This window comes from Salarias fasciatus, chromosome 3 (assembly GCF_902148845.1).
Source record: "Salarias fasciatus chromosome 3, fSalaFa1.1, whole genome shotgun sequence".
In the NCBI taxonomy this organism is placed as follows: Eukaryota; Metazoa; Chordata; class Actinopteri; order Blenniiformes; family Blenniidae; genus Salarias; species Salarias fasciatus.
Window position 1 is genome coordinate 21131594 of NC_043747.1, and position 27803 is coordinate 21159396.

Below are 27803 nucleotides of genomic sequence, written 5' to 3' on the forward strand. Positions count from 1 at the left end.
CTTCCCAGGTTGAGTGTCTGTCTCTGAACTGAATGAATGACCCATTTCAGATTAACTTCCTTGAAAGATAAAACTAATTACATGAAGTTATTTTCCCTTTTGAGGTGGGATTTCCCTCCATTTATCCAATCAGGTACATTGAAATGTACTCTGACTTAAATATTGAGGAGAAAACACTCAATAATAATTTAACTAACGTTGCACCATATGAACAATTATTTTTTCAATTTTTGGTTTTGCCCAAGAATAATGGTGTATTACAGAACGTGCAGTAATACAAAGTAATGCCACTAGATGGCACATATACCATTTCTCCCATCTTTGCTCATGGCTTCCATGAGCAAAGATGGGAGAAATGGTCAGTCTTTCCATTGAGAGTATTTCCTCCACAGTATTCCACCATTATTCCTGTAGGAACCTCCATGTAAATGGATGAGAATCGGCCAGAAACAAGAAAAGAAATAAATCATCCCCGATCAAGTCCATTGTGCCTCGCTATACTTTCACATAGAGATGTCATTAAACTTTCAAAACGTTGTCGAGATCCAGAACTTCTCTCTGACCGCTCGTGGCAGAGCTTATCAGTGGAGCCTAGGAGAAAGGTCATATTGTTTGCTAAGGCGAACACCTGATTTCCATTAGCATAACCACGGTCCAGAAAGGCAGCCATGCGCCTGCCTCTTTCAGACGGCAGCACAGGGTTTCCGCCGTGCCACGGAGTGAAGGTGGGTAACAGGCAGACCTCACGGAGTCCTCTATCACTGGGACTCCGGAGACAGAGGGCCAGCCGTCCACACAGCAGTACTCATGGTAGCCTTTCACCGCGCCCTTGGCGTACACCAGTCACGCTGCACGTTGGCCTGGAACGATGGCACAGCGGGACACAGCACCGCAGGCCGGGACCGAGCCCGCGACTGGGTTGCTAGCCCGAGTGCCAAATCGCAATGCGCTAGCTCCGGGGGTTGCGGCGGGGGTGCCAGGTCGGTGCGGTTCGCAGCGGAGGTGAAGAGCCCCGCGAGGTGTTCCACAGGCTGGCGGGGAACACTCAGACGGCTGGCTCTGGAGAACGTGGAGAGGGAATCATCTGTGCAGACTTCTCCGAGCCGGAGGAGCCACGGCAGCTGAGGAGATCCCCGCCCGAAACGGCCCAGTCGGTGAAGGAGGTGGGAATGGCGGTGAGGTCAGCACCGGTCTCGTCTGGAACGACGGAAGCCGATGAAACGGCGCCCATGAATGCCGCTCGATGCTCGGGTTCTTCGAGCGGGAGGGTGAGGCACGCAGGGCAGGAAGCCCGCTGGCGCTGATACTGCCAGCCCAGGCAGGTGAAGCACCGCTCGTGGCGGTCTTGCTCGTGAAGCGGCGTGCTGCAGCCGCGGCAGAAGAGCGGAGTTGAACTTCTCAGCATTGGGCTTGCTGTGCTAGCACAGTTAGGCCTGGATGTCTGAATTTTTCATTTTATTTTTTCAATTTTAAGTTTGCTGGTGAACAACTAGTAACAGGATTTGTGCCACCACAGTTTTTCCACATCTGTTATAGATAGTTCCTTTATACCAGTGGTCAGCAGCCCAAAGTGTTCATAGAGCCATATTGGACCAAAAAAAACAAAAAACAAATCTGTCTGGAGCGGCAAAAAAATAAGTCTTTTATAAGCCTTATACGAAGGCAACACAGCTGTAAGTGTATAATAGCTATATTAGCCTACTATCAAAATGAGTAAGTAAGCTGCAAATACATAATGAGCATCATGACTGCAGCACATCCTGGAGAGAATGAAACACCACATGACTACCCTGCTGTACGATACTTGGTGCTTTAAGTTTAACTTCCATTACAATATTATGTATTAATAACAATATATGTATTATGTTTTGTCACACTGATGAAATTATAAAAATACAGTAAAGAAATCAAATTGTTGGTGTCACTTTTATTTTGAGGATTTGAAAAAAACAAAACAAAATGGAACGTGCCTATTATTAATAGGCCTCCTGTCAGACCTTCCCATGGAAATAAAGTGCAATCCTCTTCAAACTTCAATAATACAATCCTCTTCTCTTTTTCCATTATCTGGGTAACAGTGCAATAAAACACCTGCAGTTAAAACACAGTCTGCAACTATACAAAAAGAACAGCAGCCTTTTGAAAAGGTGAATAGGTTACATAAAATGAAAATAAGCTGTTTAATTTTGATTTCAGTGCATTTCTGTGCATTCTGCAAATGCAAAGTTAGGTAGCCTAAGTCAGTGCAAATGAATAAAATTCAGAACAATCCTTTTCTATTTTCCCCACTGATGGCGGCAACAGACACAAATGAAAAGGCCACAATTGCAAACGAGTAATAAAACAGCCTGCAATTAAAAGGCAGCTTACTTAAAAAAAAGTAAACCACAGTAGAATAGCGTTCTGAAAATGTAAAGCATAAAGTTAAAGGGCAACTTCGGTTTTTTGACATCTGGACCTTATTTCTAGGTGTGTGCATGCTCAGACAAACATCGTGCAGCTCGGAGTCCATCAGAAGTTATTTAGATCCAGCCGATTTAGCCACACTTAGCGGCAGGGGAGCGTCAGCGCGGGACATAATCTCTGCAAAGTCGCTCATTTCAGCTGTATTTCTTCATCATGTATTACACCGGAGTCACCACCTCTGAGTTCCTCTTCAGGGACCCCACCGTCAAAATCGGCCCCAACAAAAGTGAGCGAAGAGCAAGAACTGCCCGTTTTTAACCACAGAATCTGTTTTTATGCAGTAAATGATTTGTGTTTTCCAGCTGTGAACGAGCTGATAACAGTGGAGTCAAAGAGGTACCTGAAGTACTTGGTGGAGCAGGCCAACCTTCACTTCATAGCCACCGGGAAGATCAGGGAGACCGGCCAGATCGTCACCGCAATGAAAGTCGTCGCGCTGCGCAATCCCAAACTCACGGTCGAGGTCTGACACTTCCATCGAGTAAAGTCTCCTCCTGTGGTGGCAAACTGGCCTCAAACCTATTCCGCTTTAAATGCACATTAGGCAAATTTTGCCTCCAGTATATACTGTCTGGGACCACTAGAGGTCAGTGTATGACACAAGAATGCTGCTGCAGGAACACCGAAAAAAAACCTCCACCATCGCTGTATTTGACTGACAGCAGAAAAAGATACACAGCAGAAATTAAGATTATTAAAACATGCAGCAGAATGCACTCTCTCTGTTTAAACTTTTTTCTGTGACCCTTTTTCTTAAACATGTGACTTTCAACATGTAACTTTCATTGTGTTTTGGGTGTCAGTTTCCATGACAAGGGTGCTAGCAGCCACTGAAAATGCAACTTTCTTCAAGACAGCTCCAAAGTTGGAACCCACTTCAGTTTTTGTGTGTCCTTGCAGGGCAGTTTGTGTTGCAGTGAAGTATAAAACATAAATAATACACATGCATGGTCCTTTTTTTGGTTCTCTTCAGGTGTCTGCTACAGGCAAAGTGAATGAAGAGATGGTGGCCAAAGTTCAGTTTACAAACCCCTTCAGCTTCAGCCTGGAGAACGTCTACGTCCGCATGGAGGGGCCGGGCCTCATGGCGCCCAAATTCAAATATTACGGGTGAGTTTATTGCTGAAGACACAGACTTAATCTTCTGTTCAGAGGGGAACATGTTTTCCGAGATGATGTTATTCCATTGGTTTCAGTGTGATCCTTGGAGGCCTGTCTCTGACCTGGTCAGAGTTCTTCGTCCCGCAGAGGCCCGGTGAAACCCGGGTGATCGCCACGCTGGACTGTGCCGCCCTCCGGCAGGTCTCTGGCCAGGCGACCGTCACCATCACGGCCTGAGCAGCACTGCAGGACCGCCGACTCCATCCAGACGCAGTTATTTTAAGGCTAATGTACCAGTCTGTAATGTAGTTGAAACCTTTAGCGGTGGAACAAGTGTAGCTTTAGCATCTAGCTAGCAAAAGCTGGAGTTTTGAATTCCTTCATGTTCCACTTGAGATAACTCAGACGTTATGTTAATGGATACAAAACCAATCAGAAGGAAGAACACATAAATTGACAGTCATTTTCAAAATATTGTCATCTAAAAGCAAAACTTTTCTGAGACAAAAACGCTGTCGTGTCCCATAATGCTTTGCATTGTGACACTGTCCTGTGACATTATCTTACTTATAGCTTCACCTGGAAGCCCACCAGTACTGAAGATGAATTTGATAGTTCGACTAATGAAGCTTGTTGCGTTGTCTTCTGAATCGACTGAATCGATTTGCCTTTCCGTCACCATTTATCATTCCAATCGTGTCCATTTAAACAGCAGCTACTGACTTGTGATCAAGAAAAGCCACACACTGATACAGTTCATCGACGAGACACAGACACAAATATTCCCTCCAGACTGAGCAGGCAGACTAAAATGTCCATTTGAGCTGCATTGGATTGTGACTTTTTTGTGGATGTAAGTGACACATTTTGTGATTTTGACATAAAAGTATGAAATATTTGATCATTCTCCAACTTTGGCATGATGAAGTGTTTCATTCTCTGCAAAATCAGGTCAATCTCGCTGTGCTCTTTCCAACGTTTTTGATTTTATATTTGGAGAGAAATAAATGCAATTACCAGCCAAATAAATAATTACTGACTAAATCTGTTTTGTGATTGTTTCTTCAGTGTGCAGACATTGATAACTCACTACTTTTTGATTGCCTGTAATAAAAGTTAATGTTATGTTTAATCAATCACAAAAGATTAAGTTAATTTTTTTTCATTTAACTTAACCTCATGAATCCAAAAACATTCTTAATAATCTAATAACAATAATAATACAATTTAATAAGGCTTTTGACATATTTAATTTCATTTATTGAGTATTTGCCTTTTTTTTATTTTATTTGAAAACTGAGATTATGTACACATACTGTATATATAGCAGACATCCAAAAGAAGGTGGCAAAAATGAAGGCCTGCACTGGAAGCTCCTATCTGGCATCATAGCGGCTAAGATAAACAGGCACATGGAACAATATATGGACAGAGCCCAGAAAGGAATTGGCAATAACAGCAGAGGAGATGAGCATCAGTTACTGATTGACAGGGTGATTGCACAAGACTGTAAGACCAGGAACACCAACCTGTGCACTGCCTGGATTGATTACAAGAAAGCCTATGACTCAGTGTCGGACACAAAGATACTGGAATGGCTGAAACTGTATCAACAGGGAACTGAGAATCTTCCTGCACAGAACCCTCAAGCTCCCAGGCTTCTGGCATAATCACGATTAATCGCATTATGCGCAAAAAACAACAATAAATTCAAAAGTGCTCTGTAATGATCATCCTGCCCCCAGCCGGGGACAGGGAATTTTTTTTTTGCAAGAATTTCACAAGAAGCATAATTTTACAATAATAATTTTACAGTTCATCAAATATGATTTATAATAACTTAAAATACCCCCCAACCCCCGCCCCCCCCCAAACACACACACACACACACACACACACACACACACACACACACACACACACACACTCACACACAACTTTCTCAAACTTCATTCTATCTCTGACCCTCAGACAGAGAAGACAGGATAAATTCAGTCACGCTGAATTGTGCCTCATTAAGCCAGTTTGTGTGTTGAAGGAAATTTACTTTATATTGCGTGTTGCACCAGCAAAAGACGCAATTTAAGTTTCACTTTCATTTTTGTCATATTTGCGCTCCTTATTTCAGTTTGTGCCTGACACCAGCCTTTTCCTCGTGATTTTTCTGATAATTTGGCCGAGTTCATTGTGGCAAATGATGAGGAATGGACCGTGTTTCACTGCAGAAAGCGCCTCGGCTGTGTGTGCTTTTTGGACGCTCAGCTGGAGCTGGGGGGGGGTTTAACGCCTGATGAAAATATTTGTCGGCATTAAGGAAGCAGTGCGTTAACGTGCAAAGCCCCATATATGTACCGTATTTTCCGGTCTACAAGCCGCTACTTTTTTCCCACGCTTTGAACCATGCGGCATATACAGAGATGTGGCTTTTCAATGAATTTTTCTTCAGACCTCAGGGGGCGCTCTAGCAGGAAGTGCAAAAATGAGACAGGCAGCGGAAGTCAGGGCAAGTAAAAAAGCGCCAGATTTTATTTTTAACATATGCAACCCAAGATACACAACAGCAAAATCCGAAAATATATTTTACACCTTCATCCCTTCATCATGGAAGACACACGAAGAAAGTCTTATGATGCAGCTTTTAAGTTGAAGGCCATCGATCTGGCTCTCCGTGAAGGAAACAGAGCGGCTGCACGTAAACTTGGTGTTAATGAATCTATGGTGAGACGTTGGAGGCGGCAGCGGGAAGAACTGATGCAATGCCGAAAGACAAGAAAGGCTTTCAGAGGACATAAAAGCAGGTGGCCGGAACTTGAAGATGTTCTTGAAGATTGGGTGAACACACAGAGAGCAGGCCGCCGAGGTGTATCCACTGTGCAGATCCGGCTTAAAGCCAAAACAATCACCCGAGAAATGAATATTGAAGATTTCGAAGGTGGACCGTCGTGGTGTTTCAGATTTATGAAAAGAAAAAGTCTGTCCATCAGGATGCGGACAACTCTCTGTCAGCAACTCCCTTCTGACTACGAGGAGACAATTACAAACTTCCACAAATTCATTGAAACAAAGATAACTGAGAACTCCATCGGACCAGACAACATCATAAATATGGATGAAGTGCCTTTAACGTTTGACTTGCCTCTCACCAGGACTGTTAACAAGTCAGGTGCATCATCCATTATGGTGAAAAAAAGTGGACACGAGAGGACGCATTTCACATGTGTTCTGGGCTGCACCGCGTCCGGACAAAAGCTTCCACCAATGGTGATTTTTAAGCGAATAACTATGCCAGAAGAAAAACTTCCAAAGGACATAGTCGTTAAAGATAACAAAAAAGGGTTGATGTTAGAAAGCCTAATGAAAGAATGGTTAACAGAGTGCTACAGTAAGCGCCCCGGAAGATTTTTTCACCAGAAAAAAGCGCTGCTTGTTTTGGATAGTATGAGAGTGCATATCACAGATTCTGTGAAAGCAGAAAATGAACTCTATTCCAGCTGTGATCCCTGGAGGCACTACAAAGCATTTGCAGCCACTGGACATCAGTGTGAATCGAGCCTTCAAAGCAGCTCTCCGGGGTGAATGGGAGGTTTGGATGACAAGCGGTGATAAATCTTTCACAAAGACCGGCTGCATGCGAAGAGCATCTTTTTCTGACGTCTGTCAGTGGATCTTAAATGCATGGAGGAGTGTTAAAGAATCCACCTTCATCAACGGATTCCAAAAGGCCGGACTGCTGCGTGAAGAGAGCAGCGCAGCTTCTGAGGCAACTTCTCCTCCAGATGAAAGTGACATGGAGAGCGACACTGACAGAGAGACTGGGGAGAACAGCACAACTTCAGAGATCACTTTACCTTGAGATGAGAGTGACAGGAGCAACACCAACACAGAGACTGAAAAGGTATGTGACGAAGATTATCTGAGGCTGTTCATTTCTGACACTGAAGAGGACGACTTCAGTGGCTTCAGTGCGTAGGAGGAAGATGAATAATAAGTGACTTGTGGTTTCAGTGCACGGGAGAATGGAGTGACTTTGCGCAGTTACGCTTAAAGTGCACAATAAGAAAAACTGACACTGGTTTGGTGTTTAGTGATTTCAGCATGCAGGAGGAAGAAAACTAAAGCAACTTTGTTTCAGTGCACAGGAGGAAAATGAACAAAATCAATTTCTTTTTTGTTTTGTTTGATCAGCACTTTTACTGCCATGTTATAGGCACTTTTCAAAAATAATCAGTTCTGTTACGTTATGAATGAACTCTTATGGTGCAAAATCTTTCTATGTAAATATCTTATTTCTCAGCCTGTAATCCAGCGGCTTGTAGTCCAGTGTGGCATATATGTGACAAAATACGTATTTTTTTTTCCAATTGTAGTGGGTGCGGCTTCTATTTAGGTGCGCTATATAGTCCGGAAAATATGGTATATATATATTAGAGATGCGCAGATGGCTCATTTTTCCATCCGCAACCGCTTCTTAAAATCTCCATCCGCCTGCTATCCGCCCGCACCAAAGATTTTTTATCAATTTTCAAAACCGAACCCGCCCGCCATCTGCAGAATAGTGTTTTGGCTATTAAAATGTTGCTTTTTTTATTTGAGTGCTTCAACCGCAACCCGCCCGAATGTAACTAAAATCTTAATTTTTTGACACGTCATCCGCCCGATCCGCGGTTATCCGCGGGCTCCGCGGGTGCAACCGCAATCCGCGCATCTCTAATAAATATGTATACATATATATGTATACTAGGGCTGTCGCGGTAAACCGGTATTGTTCAAGTTGTGTCGCTGATATCCGCCGTCTTCTCCGCTGGCCCCCTTCTAGCAACTAACCGGTGAGTAGTCGGAAAAGGGCCCCATGCGGGGGATTTTCGACACGTTGTCGTTGCAGCGTCTAGTGTAGCACCTTAAATTTGTCTTTGAAATTGACTGATGTCAGCCGTTCCTCGGGACCCCCTTCAGCTCGGGGCCCGAGCCAGTAGCGGCGCCTCTGGCCGGAGAGAAGCAGCTGCTGCTCATTCCGCCTCGGATTTAAACAAACAAACAAACAAACAAAAATCCTCGGTAGTGTGGTGGTGGTACAGGATTTCACCCCAACAGGGCCCGTGGGTTTTCACAACCCACCAACGTACGTTGGTGGGTTGGGGTGAAATCCTACGTACCTACGTGCCTACGTACCTACGTACCTACGTAAATTACGCCTCTGCTGTGGATCCTCTGTTAATCAGTTCATCAGATTTTAATTAGTTGAGTGTAACTACACTTTTGGTATGCAGTTGTACAGTTACTGTTCTCATATTGTTTCAACACCTCATTTGACAGGTATTCTGAATCTAGGAAAAGACAGAAAACAAACAAAAATAAAATTAAAGATGAATCTGAATGTTTGTACCATTATTGGTTAAATTTTTGCTGATATCGTGATAATATCGTTATCGTGATATTTTTTGCCCATGATAATCGTTAAGAGAAAATTTGATATCGTGACAGCCCTAATGTATACATATATATGCTCCTCTCTTCACCCGAGTGTTCAAAACACACGGCCGGACGTCAGATGACACAACAACAAAGTCGATCATCGACCTCCGGTCTTGGTGCCAAGTGCACTTATGGACTTATGCACTTATGCATATATTCAAGGTTGCAGTCAATGTATTCAAACACTTCTTTTTCTGAATAGCATGCCAATATATATATACATATATATATACACACACATATATACATATACACACACACACACACACACACACACACACACACACACATATATATACAGTATATATATATATACTCGTTCCCCAGGGCTCTGGTGGGGCCCTCATTTGAAGGTGATGAGATAGTCTGGGTAAGACTGGTTGTCATGAAACACGACGTACATCTTGGGTTTGACCTCTCGATCCACCACGCTGTCGAAGCGGTCGTGGGGCCGCTGGATGTCTCGAGGAGGAGGGACGTTCATGCTGCTGTCGCCCTCAGTGTAGATGCCGGTCAGCACTCGAGCCACGAACATGACCTGAGAGCTGTCCTCAGCTGGCTCGGAGTAGCGCGGTTGGGCTGAGTAAGATGCCTTGACAGCAAAGTAAACACCAGCACCATATGCAGTTCCTGAGGATGAGATGATTAGACGTATTTAATGTCAGTGTTTATTTTCTGTCTTTTCTTCTTTGTGTGTTGAACTGGGTCTCTGGTTAAATGCTCCTTGCCTTCTCTTTGTCATGTTTGATTGTTGCTCTGATGTCTTCCACCTGCCTGAGAGTGTGATTGTCTCCACCTGGAGCCTCTCCTATAAATTGTGCTTTCTTGTCTGTTCATGTGTGCTCTTATCTCTGTGCTCTTGAGCTTTACTTAGCTCCTTTATTTTATTTATGTTTTTTTTTGTTTTGGTTTTTTTTTACCTTTGTTTTTTTTTAGGTTCAACTATTTGCTTGACAATGAAATGAGTTTTACCTTCTACATCAGCAGATTCTGACGCTCAGAGTCCTCATCTCCTGACCCAAACAAAACACTTAAATTTCAAAAGTCCCTCATACTGTTTTTCAGAGAGGGAAGGAGAGAAGCAGTAGTCATAGTTTTCTATGGAGATCTTTACCGTTTTGTCCACAGAAACGACGATTAAAGCCGGTCTCTGTGATGGAGTTGCAGCTGTCCTTGGTGGTCCCGTGATACAGAAGTTTTTCCCTCGCTCCCCCCTCCTGCTTGTTCTTCTCTGACATGTGCTTCTTCTGGACTTCGTAGGCACGACGCAGATGGATGTTCTGCAAACGCTCAATCTAGCAACAAAAACAAAAGATCATGAGTCATTAAGTAGAGGAGTCTATCTCCTTCTGTTCCGTTGTGAAACTTCTGCATTGTTACAAACAAAATGATGATATTAATCCACATGATTTATTGATTTTTTGGGAAATATATTTTTCTGTGAGGGAGTCTATTACATGATTACTTCAAATCATGACAAGCCTGCAAATAATTCAACAACTTGCTGCTAAATTATAAACTGTTCCTTTTTTCAAAAATATATAGATGTCTCCATTGGGAACCACCTACTTTCATCACAGTCTTGCTCTCAGTTTTTCTGAATTCACTCTTCAAAGCTCTGTACTCTGCAGAGGAAGGCGGCACGGCCACCACCTTCACGTTCTCCCCGGGGGCCATGCTGTCCCAGTACAGAGGCATAGTGAAGTCTGAAAGACATTGAGACCAGGAACGAAATAGAACTGTAAACTGAAAATGTACACAGGATGGTACTGCAAAGAGTGAATGACATATTTTCTTAAAAACACAGACCTGAAATTTTTCAACAGAGGGAGCTGCTATGCTTAATCATAGTCATTAATCATAATAAATCACTGTTGTGACTCCTGACATCCATCTTCTTACCTGGCAGGTTCTCCAGTCGTTTGAGCTTCCTGGGCTCTGCGACCATGAGGTTTGTGGCCTCCATGCTGTTTAGATCTACCGTCCATGTGGCTCCATGTGCATCCACTATTCCCCTTGCAATGTCTTGTTTTTCCAAATTGTAATTTGCAGTTTTGGGAAGTCTCTCCCAGAGACCAATGTGGCTCATGATGCACCAAACCACACGGGTGTACAGTTCCTCTTCCTCCCTGATCCTCATCTCTCTCCTGAGGTTACTGTGGAGAATTGCATTGAATGCAATCACTGCCTGAGTGACGCCGTCTTTTAGGCCGCTCACAGACAAGTCGCCTGACTGGTCATTTTGTATGTACAGTCCCTGAGTGTTGATCAGCTGCATCAGCTCTGTCATGTCGTCCTGCATGAGGCTGTCCAGCTCCTCTTTTCTGAAGGTGTGAGTGGAGCACTGGTTCTGATACAGATCTTTCAGCTTCGCCATGGCGTCGTCAACGCTCTTCCTGCTGAGACCCAGGAACAGAAAGGCAGAGTTCTGACTTGCAGGAGTGTTGCTGAGGATGCCGAGGTCTGCGCTCGCTAACACCCGAGGCTGTTGTTGCTGTGTTTCAGGCAGGGCACCTGAAAATGGGCAAAGAAAAAAAAAAAAATCAACTCATTGAATAAAATATGCTTTTATCTAAATTATAATTTAAAGCAGGGCTGGGGCTCTTGGGCCAAAGTGGGCCCTCAAAAGGCTCCAATCTGTTCCACCAAACCACCAAGCAAATTTTAGGACAGCAGGCTCTGTTGTTGGCACAGAGCTGGACAGCCTGACATCTGTGGCAGAGCTACGGACACTTAACAAGCTCCTGTCTATCATAAACGATCCAGACCATCCATTGCACAGCGCCATCTCCAGACAGAGGAGCAGCTTTCCGGAACAGACTGCTCTCACTGTCCTGCTCCACCGAAAGACTGAGGAGATCGTTACTCCCCCTCGCCATGCAGCTCTTCAACGCCTCTACGTGGGGGGGGACTTTATTACACACACTTACATTTGTATGTTGGCGATTGTATTGTATTTCCTAACGTTATATTCATATTTTATATAGTGTTGTAATGTTTCGTTCTGGATTTTTATAGTATTCTCCAAGTCCCTTGCATCCCTGTGGACTCCTGGACCTCAGATCTCCACTGTTTGTTTTCCACTGTTCATTTTACGATCCACTCTTGAGCCTCTGGCGCACAACTTAACAGGGGTTTTCATTAAAAAGGCTTTGTGTTGAGGTTGCTGTCATTTCCAGTTGAAATTGTTTATTTTAAATTTAAAGGCTTTCTTTTACCGTTCCTGTCCAGTCAAGATGAAGTTGGGCTGAATGTGGCCCCTGAACTAAAACGTGTTTGCCGCCTCTGACTGGAAGAGACAACTTTCTCAATAATCACAGAGAAGCCGAAGCTGCACTTCACCTGTGCAGTATACAGCAGGGGAAAACATCTGCATGACTTCCTCCTGAAATGCCAGGAACACATCTATCTTGTACAGGATGATGCGGATATTGCGCAGCGTGTGAAGGTGAGTGGAATTCGTGGCGCTCCTGATCCCTCGCAGGATTGCTCCTGCCACGAGTCCAGGCTGCAGCCCGCCGGCTCCTGCACAACAAACCAAACCAGGACAGTTAAAAGTGATTCCTGAAACTGTAAATCTTCCATTTTCCATGAACCCACCAGCACAGATTGCAGGGATTGCTACAGAAGTATCGTGGTATGTTTCGCAGTACTCGATGATCCATTGACTGAGCTCTTCAATGCGGCTGGTGGACTTCTCTCCACACACGTGTAAAATGGCTTTGCAGGGGAACCGTCCCGGTTCAGTGAAAACCATGCCTCTTGGGTTTACTGTTGCTACGAACAAAACACATGTAAACAAATTTAGTCAGAAGCTAGTCAATTAAAAAGGATCAACAACCTTTTTTTTTTTTTTTTTTACCTGTTTTAAGTTCTTCCTCTACCTCTGGTCCAGCTGCGGCTAAGATACATTTGCACACACCATCTGCAGGATAAAAAAAGAAAGGGGAGATTTATTTTTTCAATTTAAATATCCATAACTGAGAAACAAACTTGAAATCACATGATTAGACAATAGTAGTGATTAACAATATGGCTGTACACAAAAGTCATATTATAGGAAATCAGAAGCATTGTTTTTCTTTATTTCTGATTTCCCAAAGTTCTAATTAATAATACGATTCCAGCAATTTGTTTCCAGCAGAAGGGCTGGAAAGCCTGGAATCTCCCAGTCAAAGTTGGCTGTAGAGGTTTTCCAGGGGAATCATTGTGGACAGCACTAGGAGCCCTTGGGATGAAAGGTCCTGTGCGCAAGACGCTGATTGGGAATGTTACGAAACAGGCAGAGACAGCGTCAAGATGGTTCTGGCTGAAGAGTGCTGAGCAATGGCGCAATCCAGCCAGCAGATGGGAGGGAGAGCAGAACTGAGTGGAGAGGATCTGAGGGACGGAGGAAGTGGTTCCAGGACACTGGTCCCGCTGTGAAGCCCCCCGGAGGTGTCGTGGGCTAATTGACGAAACACCTGTGAAAGGGAGTGCCCACGTGAAGACCTGTGAAGTCCCAAAGATCCAAATCACTAAGGCACTGCCCCGGAAGGCAAGTGATTGGTTTTGTAGCCAGCCACTCACATGAAGGAGCAATGGATAATCCCTGCCTGGTGAGGTGGCTGCGATGCTACATCGTTTATGGATATGATTATTTCTTTGTGTACAGCCATATTTTTAATTTAAAAATTAAATCCCCTTGTTGGTGCTCAAGTCATTAATATTCACTTTGAAAGTAACAGGAGTGGATGTGGTAAGCATTGAAAAAAATGACATTGACATCCATGCAGTCACAGTGCCATGAAAAAGTGCCATAATAACCATTCATTTTAAATTCTAAATATTTTCTTTGCTCCTCCCCGAACTACCACCTTAACATGGTGGGGGAGTTTGAGCGCCTGTCGGAGGCTTTATGCCCCTGATAGAGTCTCCCATGGCAAACAGGTCCTGGGTGATGGGCCAGACTGAGAGCAGTTCAAAAGCCCTTATGAAAAGTATAAAAACAAAGGTCATAACATCGTCATTACGTATAGCGCCAGGGCCACACCTGGGAGCCAGACCTGGGGTTGGGGCTCGTATGTGAGCACCTGGTGGCCAGAATGAGATACACCCTGAGTACCTTATTGTGTGGAATTTCTTATATTATTATCATTGTTTAATTCATATTTCATCTTTGCTGGTATTTCCTCCCTGTGTTTATGTAGAATTTTTGTTATGTTCCTATGTTTCTGCATAATTATACTGAAAAAATAGGGCACGCTGTGATGCATCCGCGCCTATGTTACGTGTCGGATCTACTTTAAATCAGACGGCAATGTTTACCGGTGAAGCTGAGTTGATTTCTACCACTGGCTGGACAAACTGTGTTTTTCTTTAATAAATACAATGAAGGAACAGTTCTGGAGTGTCCGAGGCGTGAGGAGACACCGTGTCATCAGGTCAGCACACCTTTTACGGTGGGAGTTATCAATCTAGGTGCGCTAGAGCGATAAGACCGTACACTTATGTCTCTTATATGTGCAGGGACTGTCTTGGTTGACACATCTCTATATTATCTCATGGCAGTCGAGGACAGCACCTATAGATTGGCAGATTGGTGGTTCCTCTTTTTAAAAAGGGGGCCAGGAGGGTGTGCTTCAACTATAGAGAGATCAGACTCCTCAGCTTCCTCAGGAAAGTCTATTCCAGGGTACTAGACAGGAAGGTTCAACTGATCATCGAACCTCATATCCAGAAGGAGCAATGTGGTTTTTGTCCTGGTCCAACACTGGAACAATGGACCAGCTTTAGAGGGACCCTGCTTCAAGTAGAGAAGTTCAAGTATCTTGGGGTTTTGTTCATGAGTCGGGGACGGAGCGTGAGATTGCCAGGTGGATTGGTGCAGCGGCTGCAGTGATGCATTCGTTGTATCAGTCTGCTGTAGTGAAGAGGAAGCTGAGCCGAAAGGCAAAGCTCTCAATTTATTGCTCAGTGTTCAATTCTACTGTTGGGACCCATGGTTAAACAAAGAAACTGCTCATTTGCCAAGACTGCTGTGTGTGTGCTCCAAGACACACACACGCAGCAGGGGGAAGGTCAGCCCCTTCCTCCAAACCCTCACTAGGGGGAAAAAATTTGAAACTCCAGTGAGTTTTCAAAGCCCACCTCTGCCCACCAGCACTGCTAAACGCTAACAAGGGAAGGGGCCCTCTGACCAAAGCCTAACCAGAAACTGGCATCCAGCATCCAGCCTTCCCACCAAGGACCACCAGAACAGGAAGAGGTACACAACCTGTACTCTCACAAACTGTTCTTAAAGACTTCCACAGGTGAAGCGACCAGTTCCTTCAGCCTGCAAGCAGGATCTCCGGCCTCCAGCCATAAGCACATTGCAGACTGGACCGACCAAGCCTGGCACCAGTCAGCCCCAGCATCTGACTGCCACCCGGGCCCAGGGTCCACTCCTCCAGCCCATGAAAAGGACACCACGGAAGAACCATGGCAGGAACGGTTCTTCAACCCTTCAAATGGTAAATGGACTACACTTATATAGCACTTTTACACTGCATTGACAGAGCCCAAAGCACTTTACACTGTATTATCACATTTACCCATTCACAAACATTCACACACCAGTGGAGGCAGCTGCCATGCAAGGGGGATACAGTCAGGTCGGCACCACTCCAAGTCGGCCCCGGCCAACTCGGCACCGCCCCGGGATACAGTCAACTCGGCATCAAGCCAAGTCGGCATCAAGCCAAGTCGGCATCTCGCCAAGTCGGCCTCGCGAGCGGGGTGGCTCTCGAGTGGCCGAGTTGGTCGGTGCGGACTTGACTGTAAGCTGCTTACCAACTCGGCCAAAAGCGTCTTTCTTTTTTTTTTTAATCACGATGGTGAATAATGTACCTGGGAGCTTCATGTTTGATGTCCGAGTAGCTTAGCTACAAGCGCGCAGCGCTTAGCGGCTGTCTGGTCATGTGACCGGTCCCAAGGCATTCTGGGAATCGTAGTGCAGCGATGCCGGCTGCGCCGCGACGATTTGCAGTTTTTTTCGTGCCGGCAGCGCCGCTTCTCCTCACATAGCAGGCAGGGGACTGGAGGACAAACTGTGTGGTTATGGTGACTGACAGGTTAGAGGTGGAGAATGGGCCTGGAGCTTCATGTTTGACGTCCTGTTTGAACCGAGTAGCTTAGCTACGAGCGCACAGCGCGAGCGGCTGTCTGGTCATGTGACCAGATCATGTGACCGGCATGTGATCCGCGAACGCTACATGATCAAACCAGTCGCCTGCATTGTAATTTTATTGTAATGTTCTCCACCCCCGAAGTTTGGTCAGCCAGTACAATTAATTTATTTTTACCCAATCAGTGGAAACCTAGGAAGACCGAAGCTGCATGACGAACTCGATCATACTTGTTGTATTTCATCCCAACCACAACATAATACCTGTATTGCATTATGCTTATGCTGATTTGTTCATTTCTGATCAACATTGTTAGTTTATCAGTCATTATTCTTTTCTTTAACAAACATTGTCATTTGCAAAAGCATGTATTTTGTTTTAAATGTTGTTTGCCCGCCATCTAGTGTGCGTCAACAGTAATAGCAACTGGGACTGTAATATCAAACGATTACCAGTAGTACATGTTAAGCTGTTCATGTGGTTTCTTGGCGTTCATAAGCTCATAAACGTAGCCCTCCGGTAAAATATTATATACATTTCATTTCACTGAAATGACGGTCGTCATGTATACATTTAAATCACGTGTCAAACTCCAGTCCTCAGGAGCGGTGACCCTACATGTTTTAGATCTAATTGTAAATCTAATTGTACTGGCTGACCAAACTTCAGGGGTGGAGAACATTACAATAAAATTATAATGCAGGCGACTGGTTTGATCATGCAGCGTTCGCGGATCACATGCCGGTCACATGATCTGGTCACATGACCAGACAGCCGCTCGCGCTGTGCGCTCATAGCTAAGCTACTCGGTTCAAACAGGACGTCAACCATGAAGCTCCAGGTCCATTCTCCACCTCTAGCCTGTCAGTCACCATAACCACACAGTTTGTCCTCCAGTCCCCTGCCTGCTACGTGAGGAGAAGCGGCGCTGCCGGCACGAAAAAAACTGCCAATCGTCGCGGCGCAGCCGGCATCGCTGCACTACGATTCCCAGAATGCCTTAGGACCGGTCACATGACCAGACAGCCGCTAAGCGCTGCGCTCTTGTAGCTACTCGGACGTCAAACATGAAGCTCCCAGGTACATTATCCACCATCGTGATTAAAAAAAAAAAGAAAGACGCTTTTGGCCGAGTTGGTAAGCAGCTTACAGTCAAGTCCGCACCGACCAACTCGGCCACTCGAGAGCCCCCCCTGCCCGCGAGGCCGACTTGGCGAGATGCCGACTTGGCTTGATGCCGACTTGGCTTGATGCCGAGTTGACTGTATCCCGGGGCGGTGCCGAGTTGGCCGGGGCCGACTTGGAGTGGTGCCGACTTGACTGTAAACCCATGCAAGGCACTCAGTCCATCCATCAAGGACACTTTGACATGCAGGCAGGGGGAGACTTGCAATCGGGAAGGAATCAAACTAACAACCTCTCGATTGCAAGATCCCCACTGAACCACAGCCACCCCAACACCTCCATCTTCTTCTGCTCCACAGGTGTTAGAGCCATTGTAATATATTCAGTTCGGTGCTTACTGCATCATTTAGGTAGTGGATTGATGTTATAGTTTAAATGAACATGTAAGTGTGGAGGCAATATTTTATGTTAATCTGGTGTCCTGCCTTCAGTAATTAGCTTGATTTTCCACAGGTTGCTGTCCTTTCCTTTTCCTATGTTAAGCTGTGGTGCTGTTGTCTGCCAGGCCGGCAGAGATCAAGCTGAAAGCTTATTTATGGTAGTTCTGGAAGGGGGGTGGCTCTCAGTCGAAAAAAGTTTTTGACAGTGCGACATGGCAAGTTTGGAAAGGTAGAGTACCTTAAGGTCATTGTGGATTCAAACAAAGGATTTTTGTGGATCTGGTGGACCAGAAACATTTTGAGTTTGGTAAAGCCTTTTTGTTAATTTTGGATCTGAAAAAATCTTCTGTCAAGCTCATCTCATCTGGATTTTTGGAAGCACGCATCGAACACACGACCCCCGCCCTCTATGTGGCTTTAAACAAAATTTTGGAAAACATTAGAGAACGGCCACAACAACAGCAATCGACCACGTTAGCAGGGACCTGCTAAACAGGAAACAAAGAGCAACCACCTGGCCAGCACCAAGCGGCTGTCTACTCCAGAGCGACTCTTCCTCCATTATTCCTTGACTTGAATAATGATTATGTATGGTTAATGTTGCAGTTCATGTCCAGGCATGCACACACACTTGTGTGGCATGCCAGGATATAAATCTTGTACTACATAACACACACACATTCATAGGCAGGCACGTGCACATATTACTGCGTAATGGCCTGGGTATGGGTGATGAAAACATATATAAATACAACAACACTGCCATGTGACCCTCAGTGATAAAACTGTGAGATTGGCACTGAAGCTTCTGCTTCAGACTACTCCTTTTGGGCTCTCATTGAATGGTTTGCATATTATTGTTGAGATGTTTGTAATGTGATATGCCCAAATAAACGAAACGAAACGAAATGAAAGACAAAGGAAAGTGGTAACTATCTGGGCTTGAGCAGAGACAGGTATTGCCAAGAGTAGACTTTTTTGTTTTCATGATGTGTGGATTTAATTGAGCTTATTTTCTGGTTTTGATTAACTGAGGATAAGTTAACAGTCTGTAAGCTAATGATCACTTCGCTTCACCCAATGCCGGGTTTGCAAGTTAATCTTTGATACTGAACTGTAATGCTTAAGCCTCCAGCATCACACCAAAACATCACATCACATCACATGTGTAATCCAACATTTTCCACCTGGTCTGAGGTGATGGACAACACAGATCATGGAGACTCCGTTTGAATTGGCTTTTACAAAGTTGCACTTGAGAGGAGACTCAGGCCTCACTCCCTATCAGGCTCTCCTTTGTTACCGAGCACATGTGGAGAGCACATCCCTCCGCCATTTTACCTGTAGTCCTTGCCTGGCCGCCATTTTGATCTATAGTTCCATCCCACAGTCCTCCATTCCATCTCACAAACCATCTCTCTCCCTCACACAGACACTCACACACACACACACACACACACACACAGACAGACGCACACACACATTCATACATGAATGGCTGGAATTTTGATCTCCTCTGTCCAAGAACTCCAGAATCCTTCAGGTTTTACTGTTAATATTTGGTAATTGTTAATAATGTAATTATTAATCCAAATTCCAAATTAATAATTTAAAGGTGCTGTAGGCAGGATTTTGATAGTCAATGCTAATTTTTCTGTGTTTTCTTTGGATTAAATGTTAGAGTATCCATTGATAATCCTTTAGGAGTGTAGCATAACTGCACTACCGCGAGGGCGCAGCGTTTCCATCTGTCTCTCTTCTGAGCTGAAAAGGAATCTCGACAGCTCCAGGTATCTTTGACCAACCAGAAGAGCCCCTGAGGCTCTAACCGCGATTGGCCGAGGGGCGTTCATCACACGTTCTTGTGGGAGGGGCTTAACTTGCGGGGCATGATTTCAGAGAAAACAGGACAGGATTGGCTGTGCTGGGTTTCAAATCTTAGATGGGTCAAATCGCCATCTTGCTTAGGTAACCCTAAGCAAGATGGGGGAGATGCAGAATCCTGCCTACAACACCTTTAACCAAGTTTATGAGACTGATTACAACTAATTGGCTATCTTTTCCTATGAAATGTAGGTGGTGCCCTGAGGTTATCTGATGAAAATTAGATCCCAAATTCTTTAAATAATAGTTATCTTTGATAAACAATTATTACGATAGCGAAATTCATCCATCCATTTTCTACCGTTTATCCGGGGCCGGTTCGCGGGGGCAGCAGTCTCAGAAGGGATGCCCAGACTTCCCTGTCCCCAGACACCTCCTCCATCTCCTCTGGGAGGATCCCAAGGCGTTCGCAGGCCAGCCGAGAGACATAGTCTCTCCAGCGTGTCCTAGGTCTTCCCCGGGGTCTCCTCCCGGTGGGACATGCCCTGAACACCTCCCCAGGCGTCCAGGAGGCATCCTAAAGAGGTGCCCGAGTCACCTCAGCTGTTTCCTGTCGATATGAAGGAGTAGCGGCTCTACTCCGAGCTCTTCTCTGGTGACTGACCTCCTCACCCTATCTCTAAGGGAGCGCCCAGCCACCCTATGGAAGAAGCTCATTTCAGCCGCTTGTTTCCGGGATCTTGTCCTTTCAGTCATGACCCAAAGTTCATGACCATAGGTGAGGGTGGGAACGTAGATTGACCGGTAAATCGAGAGCTTCGCCTTTCGGCTCAGCTCCCTCTTCACCACAAGGGACCGATACAACGACCGCATCACTGCAGCCGCTGCACCGATCCACCTGTCAATCTCATGCTCCATCCGTCCCCCACTCGTGAACAAGACCCCAAGACACTGAAACTCCTCCACTTGAGCAGGAGTCTCTCCACCGAACTGGAGGGGGCAAGCCACCTTCTTCCAGTCAAGGACCATGGCCTCGGACGTGGAGGTGCTGATCCTCATCCCTGTCGCTTCACACTCGGCTGCGAACCACCCCACTGCATGCTGTAGGTCCAGGTTCGATGACGCCAACAGGACAACATCATCTGCAAAAAGCAGAGATGAAATCCTGTGGTTCCAGAACCGGACCCCCTCCGGCCCCTGGCTGCACCTAGAAATTCTGTCCATGAAGATTATGAACAGAACCAGTGACAAAGGGCAGCCCTGCCGGAGTCCAACATGCACTGGGTTGGGCAAACTTCCATGAGCCCTCGAGCACCCTATGGAGGGTATAGAGCTGGTCCAGTGTTCCACAACCAGGACGAAAACCCCATTGATCCTCCTGGATCCAAGATTCGACTATCAGTTGGATCCTCCTCTCCAGTACCCTGGCATAGACATTCCCAGGGAGGCTGAGGAGTGTGATCCCCCTATAGTTGGAATACACCCTCTTGTCCCCCTTTTTAAACAGGGGTACCACCACCCCGGTCTGCCAATCCAGAGGCACTGTCCCCGACCGCCGCGCGATGTTGCAGAGACATGTCAACCAAGACAGTGCCTGCACATCCAGAGACTTAAGGTACTCAGGGCGAACGTCATCCACCCCCGGTGCCTTGCCACCTCGGTGACTTCAGCTTGAGTGATGGACGAGTCCACCTCTGGGACCTCAGCCTCTGCTTCCTCTATGGAAGACGTGGTGATGAGATTGAGGAGGTCCTCGAAGTATTCCTTCCACCGTCCAACAATATCCCCAGTTGAGGTCAGCAGCTCCCAACCTCCACTATAAACGCTGTTGGTGGAGCCAAATTCATTAAGTTGAAATTCCAACATTATTGGTGAGGCCCATGTGAGGGGGAAGAGTATTAATGGTGTGAACCCCAACACAACCCTAACCTATGGTCATGGGCTTTGGGTCATGAATGAAAAGACAAGATCCTATGATCTCATGTTTGACACCCATGTTCTAAACTATGCAGCGTAAACTGAAATAATGATCAATAACATGCAAAAATGAACACATTTTTTGAAGTTTTGAAGCAGGTCCACTGCACTGATGTTACCCATGGATTTCCCACAAACACCAGGCTTCTGCTGCTGAATTTATCAGGTAAAAATGAAAAGACGCCAGCAAAAGAAAGTTCTTTTTAGGTCCTAGATTAAAATTCACTTACCAAGGTCAAAATTTGTGAAGTCTGTTGTGTTCACCACAAGATCCGTCGTCTCGTCGGTGATGTCCCCAAAAATCATCCGTAGTTTAACTCCGCCTCCCAATGTGATGGTAATTTCATCCAGGTCACTGGTGAAGGATCTGAAGATCTCTGGAGGGAAGGATTGTGTTTCAGATTAGATTTTTTTTAACAGCAGGTCAGATTATCATTTCATGAAGGCCGACTGAGCTGGTCTTTCTGGAATACCTTCCCCTCCTTGTCTCATGCTCAGGTGTTGATAGAGGTCACGGTAGATCTGTGACAGAAACAGAAGCAATCAAACATCACACAATGTATCACGTGATGCAGAAATTGTGTTTGATATATTCACCTCGTCTGAGTCAGGATCACCGGGTCTGATGATGATGTGGATGGTAGAGAGTGAACTACATGATGCAGATGATCCAAACCCACAAACAGCATCAGTGAGCACTTGGACGGCTTCGCTTGGAGGATATCTTAGACGTATTCCAGGCCCAATAACGGGAAAAGCTAACGAGCTCAAGCCCAATTGAGTACATAGATCCAAGCATTGTCTGAGTGCTTTACCAAGAGCCTGCAGAACACAAAAACAAAACACAATTTTCTTTCTTTTATTGTAAGATTATACATGAAGAAATGTAAAGACATACAGGACCGGCACATAGATTAAATGAAATATCAGGAAGATACAACGTCATTACTGAAACATAATGGAATGCTTTTTCCCTTCATAAACTTCGACCCTTTAATTCATTATCACCAAATGATTTTAATTACGTGTGAATGCTGGAATATTTTGGTTTTGTTGACTACTTTAATTCGGAAATAAAAAAAAATTGAGTGTTCATGAGGAAAAACTTCCTTATCAAATCAAAACTATGACTGCTTTTGCCTTTCGACGAGGTCCTTTGGGTTTACAGTGGTTGTATTTCAATACCAAACCTTTCCAATTGAGCATTACTTGCTGGTTCTCTCAACACTGATTGTTAAGGTGAGCATTAGAATAATCAACAGGAAAACTGTATGGTCAACTTTACGAGCGTGCCTCCAATAAGCACACCTTCAAATTTAATAAATATATTTAATTTTCCAGTCCTATTAATGCTCTTACTTTACCTGGACACTCATCCCTCCGACTCCATCCCAAGGTAAACACTCAATGAAGAAGATCTTAGAGCAGCCCAGTGATGGAGGACCGTCAACCTGCAGAATGTCTCCAGGAGCAAGGCTGCAGTTCAACGCCAGAGAGTCGAACTTTGATTGTAGTGTATTCCCAGCTTCCTTCAGAAGGCATTTACCGAACTGTGTGGAAGTCAGCCGTATGTTGACCATTGGGACGACCAGAACACTGACCTTTGAGGCAGGCAGTGAAACACAGACAAATCAGTTTGTATTGTTCATTCATTGTATTATTCATTGTATTATTGTAGTCATTGTATTCAGTACTGTTCTGTTTTTGTATTGCTTGAGGACATACTGATGAATATTAATCGAAATGATCAAACCTGCTCATCTTCCAAAGAACCAAGCTTGATGGCTACGTTGGCTTTGTTGACTGGAGAACTCACATTGTGAGTGGTAGCAGTACCAGCAACAGATCTTGAGTGGTTTCTAGAAAATGGAAGGCTTGAGAGGAGAGTCATGGGGCTGCTGGAGCTTCTTTGTTTGCTTTTCACGTCTGGAATCGACACACATTGCTGTTCCCTGATAAAAACCTGGAAGGAGTGCTCTACCAGCTCCTTGCTATCTTTACCACTTGCCTGATAGTATTGCTGAGCTCCTGAGCCTTCCAGAACCAACGTGTCTGACGTCAAAGAAGCCAAAGCTGAAAGTAAAGCCTGCTTGGCTTCTTGAACTTTGCAATGGGGACCAGACAGGATCACACAAGGATTTGGTAAAGGAGAAACTTTACAAGTCACGTTGGGTGACTTGATACCAGTCAGGTCTAAGATTTTATCGAAGCAGTCAGCGAATTCAGGATATGACAGGTTCACTGTATCCTGACTCATGACTTGGTTCTGCTGATAGTCTTGAATAATGTCTTTAAACTGAAGCATGTTTTCACTGTAGCCCACAAGTTGTACTTTGTTGGCTCCATTGATTCCCGGGATGAAGCTGACGTCCACTCTGAGCTCGTCACGGTTTGCTTCACTCTGGGCTTGATTCAGGATGTCTTTCAGTTTGTCCAGATGTGGAGGAACTGCTGCAGCTCCCTGCAGCTGGATGGTGGACAAACTCAGATCTTTCACCAGCGCTGCCTGGACCTCGTCCAAAGCTTCAGCGGACAGGCTGGACAGAACCAGGTCCGGCCTCATCTGTATGGAGACGGGATTTCTAAAGATCTGTTGGAAGCGAGCTTGGTATTTGGAAATGGCGCCGCTGAAACTAATGAAGTTCAGTAAAGGTGTTGGGAACTGAATCTTCCTTTCTTTGATTTGGCCAATGAGTTCATCGAGCTTTGTGGCTCCAGACTGCACCTCATCTTCCAGGCCTTCCAGGACGATGATGCCTTTACCTGTGCTGTACTGAACATCTGGATAGTGTGCACGCAATTCACGACAGAACTCTTCTTCTATCAGTTTTAGCTGATTCTCTGTAATTGGCTTTTCCTTTCGGATCGGCAGGCTCTTTGTCAGTATTGTGACCCTCTCTTTCACAGCCTCTGCTTTCCCTACAATCACAGTGTATCCGCTCTCTCTGCACACCATGATGTCTTCATTCACAAAGGACAGATCCTGCAGTAACACTCGGACTTGTTTTGCCTCGACTACATAATGGCAGTCATACTCCTTGGTGATGGTGTCGATGATCCAGTCCACCTGCTGCTCCCATTTCTCTGCATCACCTCTGAAGGCTCCTCCAGAGCTTTTATCCACATCTCCCCTCACCACGGCCTCCTCTTCATCACAATTTAACTCCACCTTGCAGTCCATTAAAGAGAATTGTTTTTGGAGATATTTGAAAGCTTTGGGATTGTCTCTCATGTAGCGCAGGAGGAAAACATCCAAATGGTAAGTCTTCTTGAGATGTTTCATGTTTGTGTTTGTGAAAATCTAAGGAAGAAAAATACCCAACAGATATATGATTATTCAATGTTGATGTAGGTGGGATAACTAAAGATAATCATACATTTCCATCATATAGATTACAAACACTGGTTGTTTAAAAATGGTCTTACACATGCCTTACCACTTTATTTAAGAAAAAAAATAAGAATTTTTTTTTGTTGAAAATTTTCATAAAAAATGGTCTTAGCCTTGCCACTTTATTAAAGTCAAAATTAAGAAATATTTTTTGGGGTTTTTTTCTTTACAAATGGTCTTACTATAGCTTTACCACTTTATTTAGGGACTTAAGTCAAAATTAAGAAATATTTTTTGGGGTTTCTTTCATTAAGTGCCTACAGGCATTACCTGACAAATCCAGGGGTGACACTAATTTTGAGTTTTTTGGCTCTGACTACATGACACCATAGAAATGAGAAAACTGGTATTTCTTGGTGTTTGGGTCTTTCGTTGAAAAGTGAACACAGCTATGAGTCACCAAAAATGATGCTATTTGTACACTGGCCACAGTGGAGATTCAGAAAATCTCCATCTTGCTGTTTATATGTAGACAGAAGGGGACAGATGGTTTGTCTGTTGTGATGAAAGCAGAAACGGTGAAAGCATTTCTTATATTTTGTTTGTTACGTTTGTGCAAACACCTTTGGCTTCAATGCATGTCCATTCACAAATATCTTACTATATCGAGGACCAGAGGAGAATGAGCACTGGGAGGGCATCAGTCTACGTGAACTTATTCTTCTGACAACACTGATGGAAGAATGTCGTGGTCATTGCTAATGTCCCTTTTGGAGTTGATATGAGGGGGTACCCAAAAGAAACCGGAATTTGGTCAGAAAACAATAATAATAATGAGTTCCGACTTCTGGCCGTCAGATGTGCTGCAGGTAAACCTCATGCACATCTGTGAGAAATCTGAGCTCCGAGAGTGACACTGACGCCTGTCAGGCGCTATTTATAGCAACAGAGTGCAGCAACAGAGTGCAGACTGCGATTTTTTCCAAAATGGCGACATTGACTGGGAAGCCAGAGCAGCGCGTAAACATTAAATTCTGCTTTTTGCTGGGACAAAACGGCAGCAGAAACACTCACCTTGTTGCAGCAAGCCTACAAGGATGATGCTCTGGGGAAGAATCAGGTCCATGAGTGGTTCGGGTGGTTTAAGAAGGGCCAGATGTCGGCGCGTCAGGTCCGCTCAGCCGTGAAAACAATGCTGAGCTGCTTTTTCGCTGTCCAGGGTATCGTCCACAGCGAGTTTGTCCGTCCAGGTCAGACTGTAAATCAGGACTACTACATGGAAGTCCTCAGACGGCTCTGTGAGGATGTGAGGAGGAAGCGGCCCGCATAGTGGTGGAGTGGAGCCCGGTTGATCCACCACCACAGAGCACCAGCGGACACGGCGCTGCGCGTCACGCAGTTTCTGGCGAAGAATGAGATGAATCTCCTCTCCCATCCGCCTAATTCGCCAGATGAAGCCTCGAGTGACTTTTTCTTGTTCCCCAAGTTGAAGAAAGAGCTGAAGGGACAGCGGTTTGCAGATGTGGAGGAGGTGACAGAAAAATCGCAGCCGGCAAAAAATGGCACAATTACGCGTGGGTCTGACGACGCATTCGTGAAGTGGGAGACACGGCTGGAGCGCTGCATTAATGCAGATGGAGGTTATTTTAAAGGCGACAGTGATGTTTTATTTTGAAATGTCAGAAATAAAAAGTTACAGTCAAATTCCGGATTCTTTGGGTACACCCTCGTATGTCCTTACATAGAAAGTCGAAATACATTACTCATTATTATTTCTTTCATGGTTTTTGTGGTGGTGGGGAGTGGTCACCTTTAGTGCAGGGCAGAGGGAGGGCCAGGGTGGTTGTGGGGAGCAGAGTTGGGGTCCGTTACTCAAAAAAGTAAAGAGTTACCCTTTACTCGTTACTTTTGAAAAAAAGTAGTGCCTTACACTACTTGATTACTCCATGGAAATAGTAAAGAAGTTACACTACTCGTTACTGCATAGTGCTCCGGGGAAGGATATACTGGCGCACAGCTTCTAATGCTGTGCGACGGTATATCCTTCCGCGGAGCACTGGGCATACGCAGATCTGGTTGTATCAAAACGTTATTTTAACTGATTGAAAAGAAAACACATCTTTTAAAATGTTTTCTAACCATTCCAATGTACTTCACGTCCTAATACGCCGTCCCCTGGACCACTGGAAGGACTATTTTGTCCACTTTCGTCAGTCTGGCTCTGATTATTGACTTCCAGCTAAGCTAACTATGATGCTAACAGCTGGGAACCAGACGAAGACACACAAAAAAGGTATTTATGAACTTATCTAACTTTGTCAATGATAGGGAAAGGGCTTGGGTCCAAAATCTTCGGAGCCCTTTACCCCTTTAAAAGGGGTATTTACATATTTTGGTTGCTCGATTTGCAGTCATTGTAAAAGTAATGATCGTAGCGTTTCATTTGTAATTCTACTTTAACAACCAATCTAGGAGGAGGAGTGCCGTTACACTACTCGTTCCCATCAAAAGCAATTTTACTACTTGTAACGTTCGTTACTTGTCGTTACATACCCAACTCTGGTGGGGAGGGATGATTATGCTCACCTGTGCTTGATTATGATGGGCTATGTTCAATCATTGTGGCATATTCCGTGTACAGCCAGTAGGCCATCACAGTTTCATTCATACACTCATTTTTACTTCATTCATTCTGCTCTGAACCAGTTTTTTATGTGAGTCTGTGTACATGAATATTTTTTTTTTAAATGATCTTGTGTAAATAAAGATATTTTTGAAAACTGTACATTTTTGGCGACATGTCATCATGGTCTTACCAAAGCCTTCATCTGTCTTTTTTATGGCTTCATGCATTTTCAAACAGCCAAGTCAAATCCCAAACAAATGAAAACATTTTAATCATCTACTGTAGGCCATTGG

The 27803-nt window shown here is 44.8% G+C and overlaps 2 protein-coding genes across 2 annotated transcripts in view; one reads left to right on the top strand and one right to left on the bottom strand.

Moving 5' to 3' along the window:
* The first annotated feature begins 668 nt into the window (after nt 1-668).
* On the top strand, nt 669-4257 carry LOC115382337 (coagulation factor XIII A chain-like). The gene is made up of 6 exons (XM_030084074.1): nt 669-725; nt 981-1175; nt 2605-2692; nt 2769-2929; nt 3440-3576; nt 3663-4257. The coding sequence occupies exons 1-6, from the start codon at nt 669-671 to the stop codon at nt 3802-3804; spliced, it is 780 nt and encodes a 259-aa protein (XP_029939934.1). The 3' UTR covers nt 3805-4257.
* Nucleotides 4258-9382: 5125 nt separating this feature from the next.
* LOC115382345 (protein mono-ADP-ribosyltransferase PARP15-like) overlaps nt 9383-27803 on the bottom strand; it is a 73980-nt gene continuing 55559 nt past the window's right edge. Inside the window, exons 3-4 of the mRNA XM_030084087.1 lie at nt 10154-10334; nt 9383-9669 (exon numbers count right to left, since the gene is read on the bottom strand). Of these exons, the coding sequence (XP_029939947.1) occupies nt 9383-9669; nt 10154-10334 (468 nt within the window). The remainder of the gene's footprint in view (nt 9670-10153; nt 10335-27803) is intronic.

Bases quoted from the DNA above. Each gene is read 5' to 3' on its own strand.
- LOC115382337 (XM_030084074.1), top strand. From the start codon at position 669: ATGCGCCTGCCTCTTTCAGACGGCAGCACAGGGTTTCCGCCGTGCCAC. The intron at 1,176-2,604 runs GTGAGGTCAGCA...CGCTCATTTCAG, and splicing joins TGAAGGAGGTGGGAATGGCG to CTGTATTTCTTCATCATGTA. The intron at 3,577-3,662 runs GTGAGTTTATTG...CATTGGTTTCAG, and splicing joins CCCAAATTCAAATATTACGG to TGTGATCCTTGGAGGCCTGT.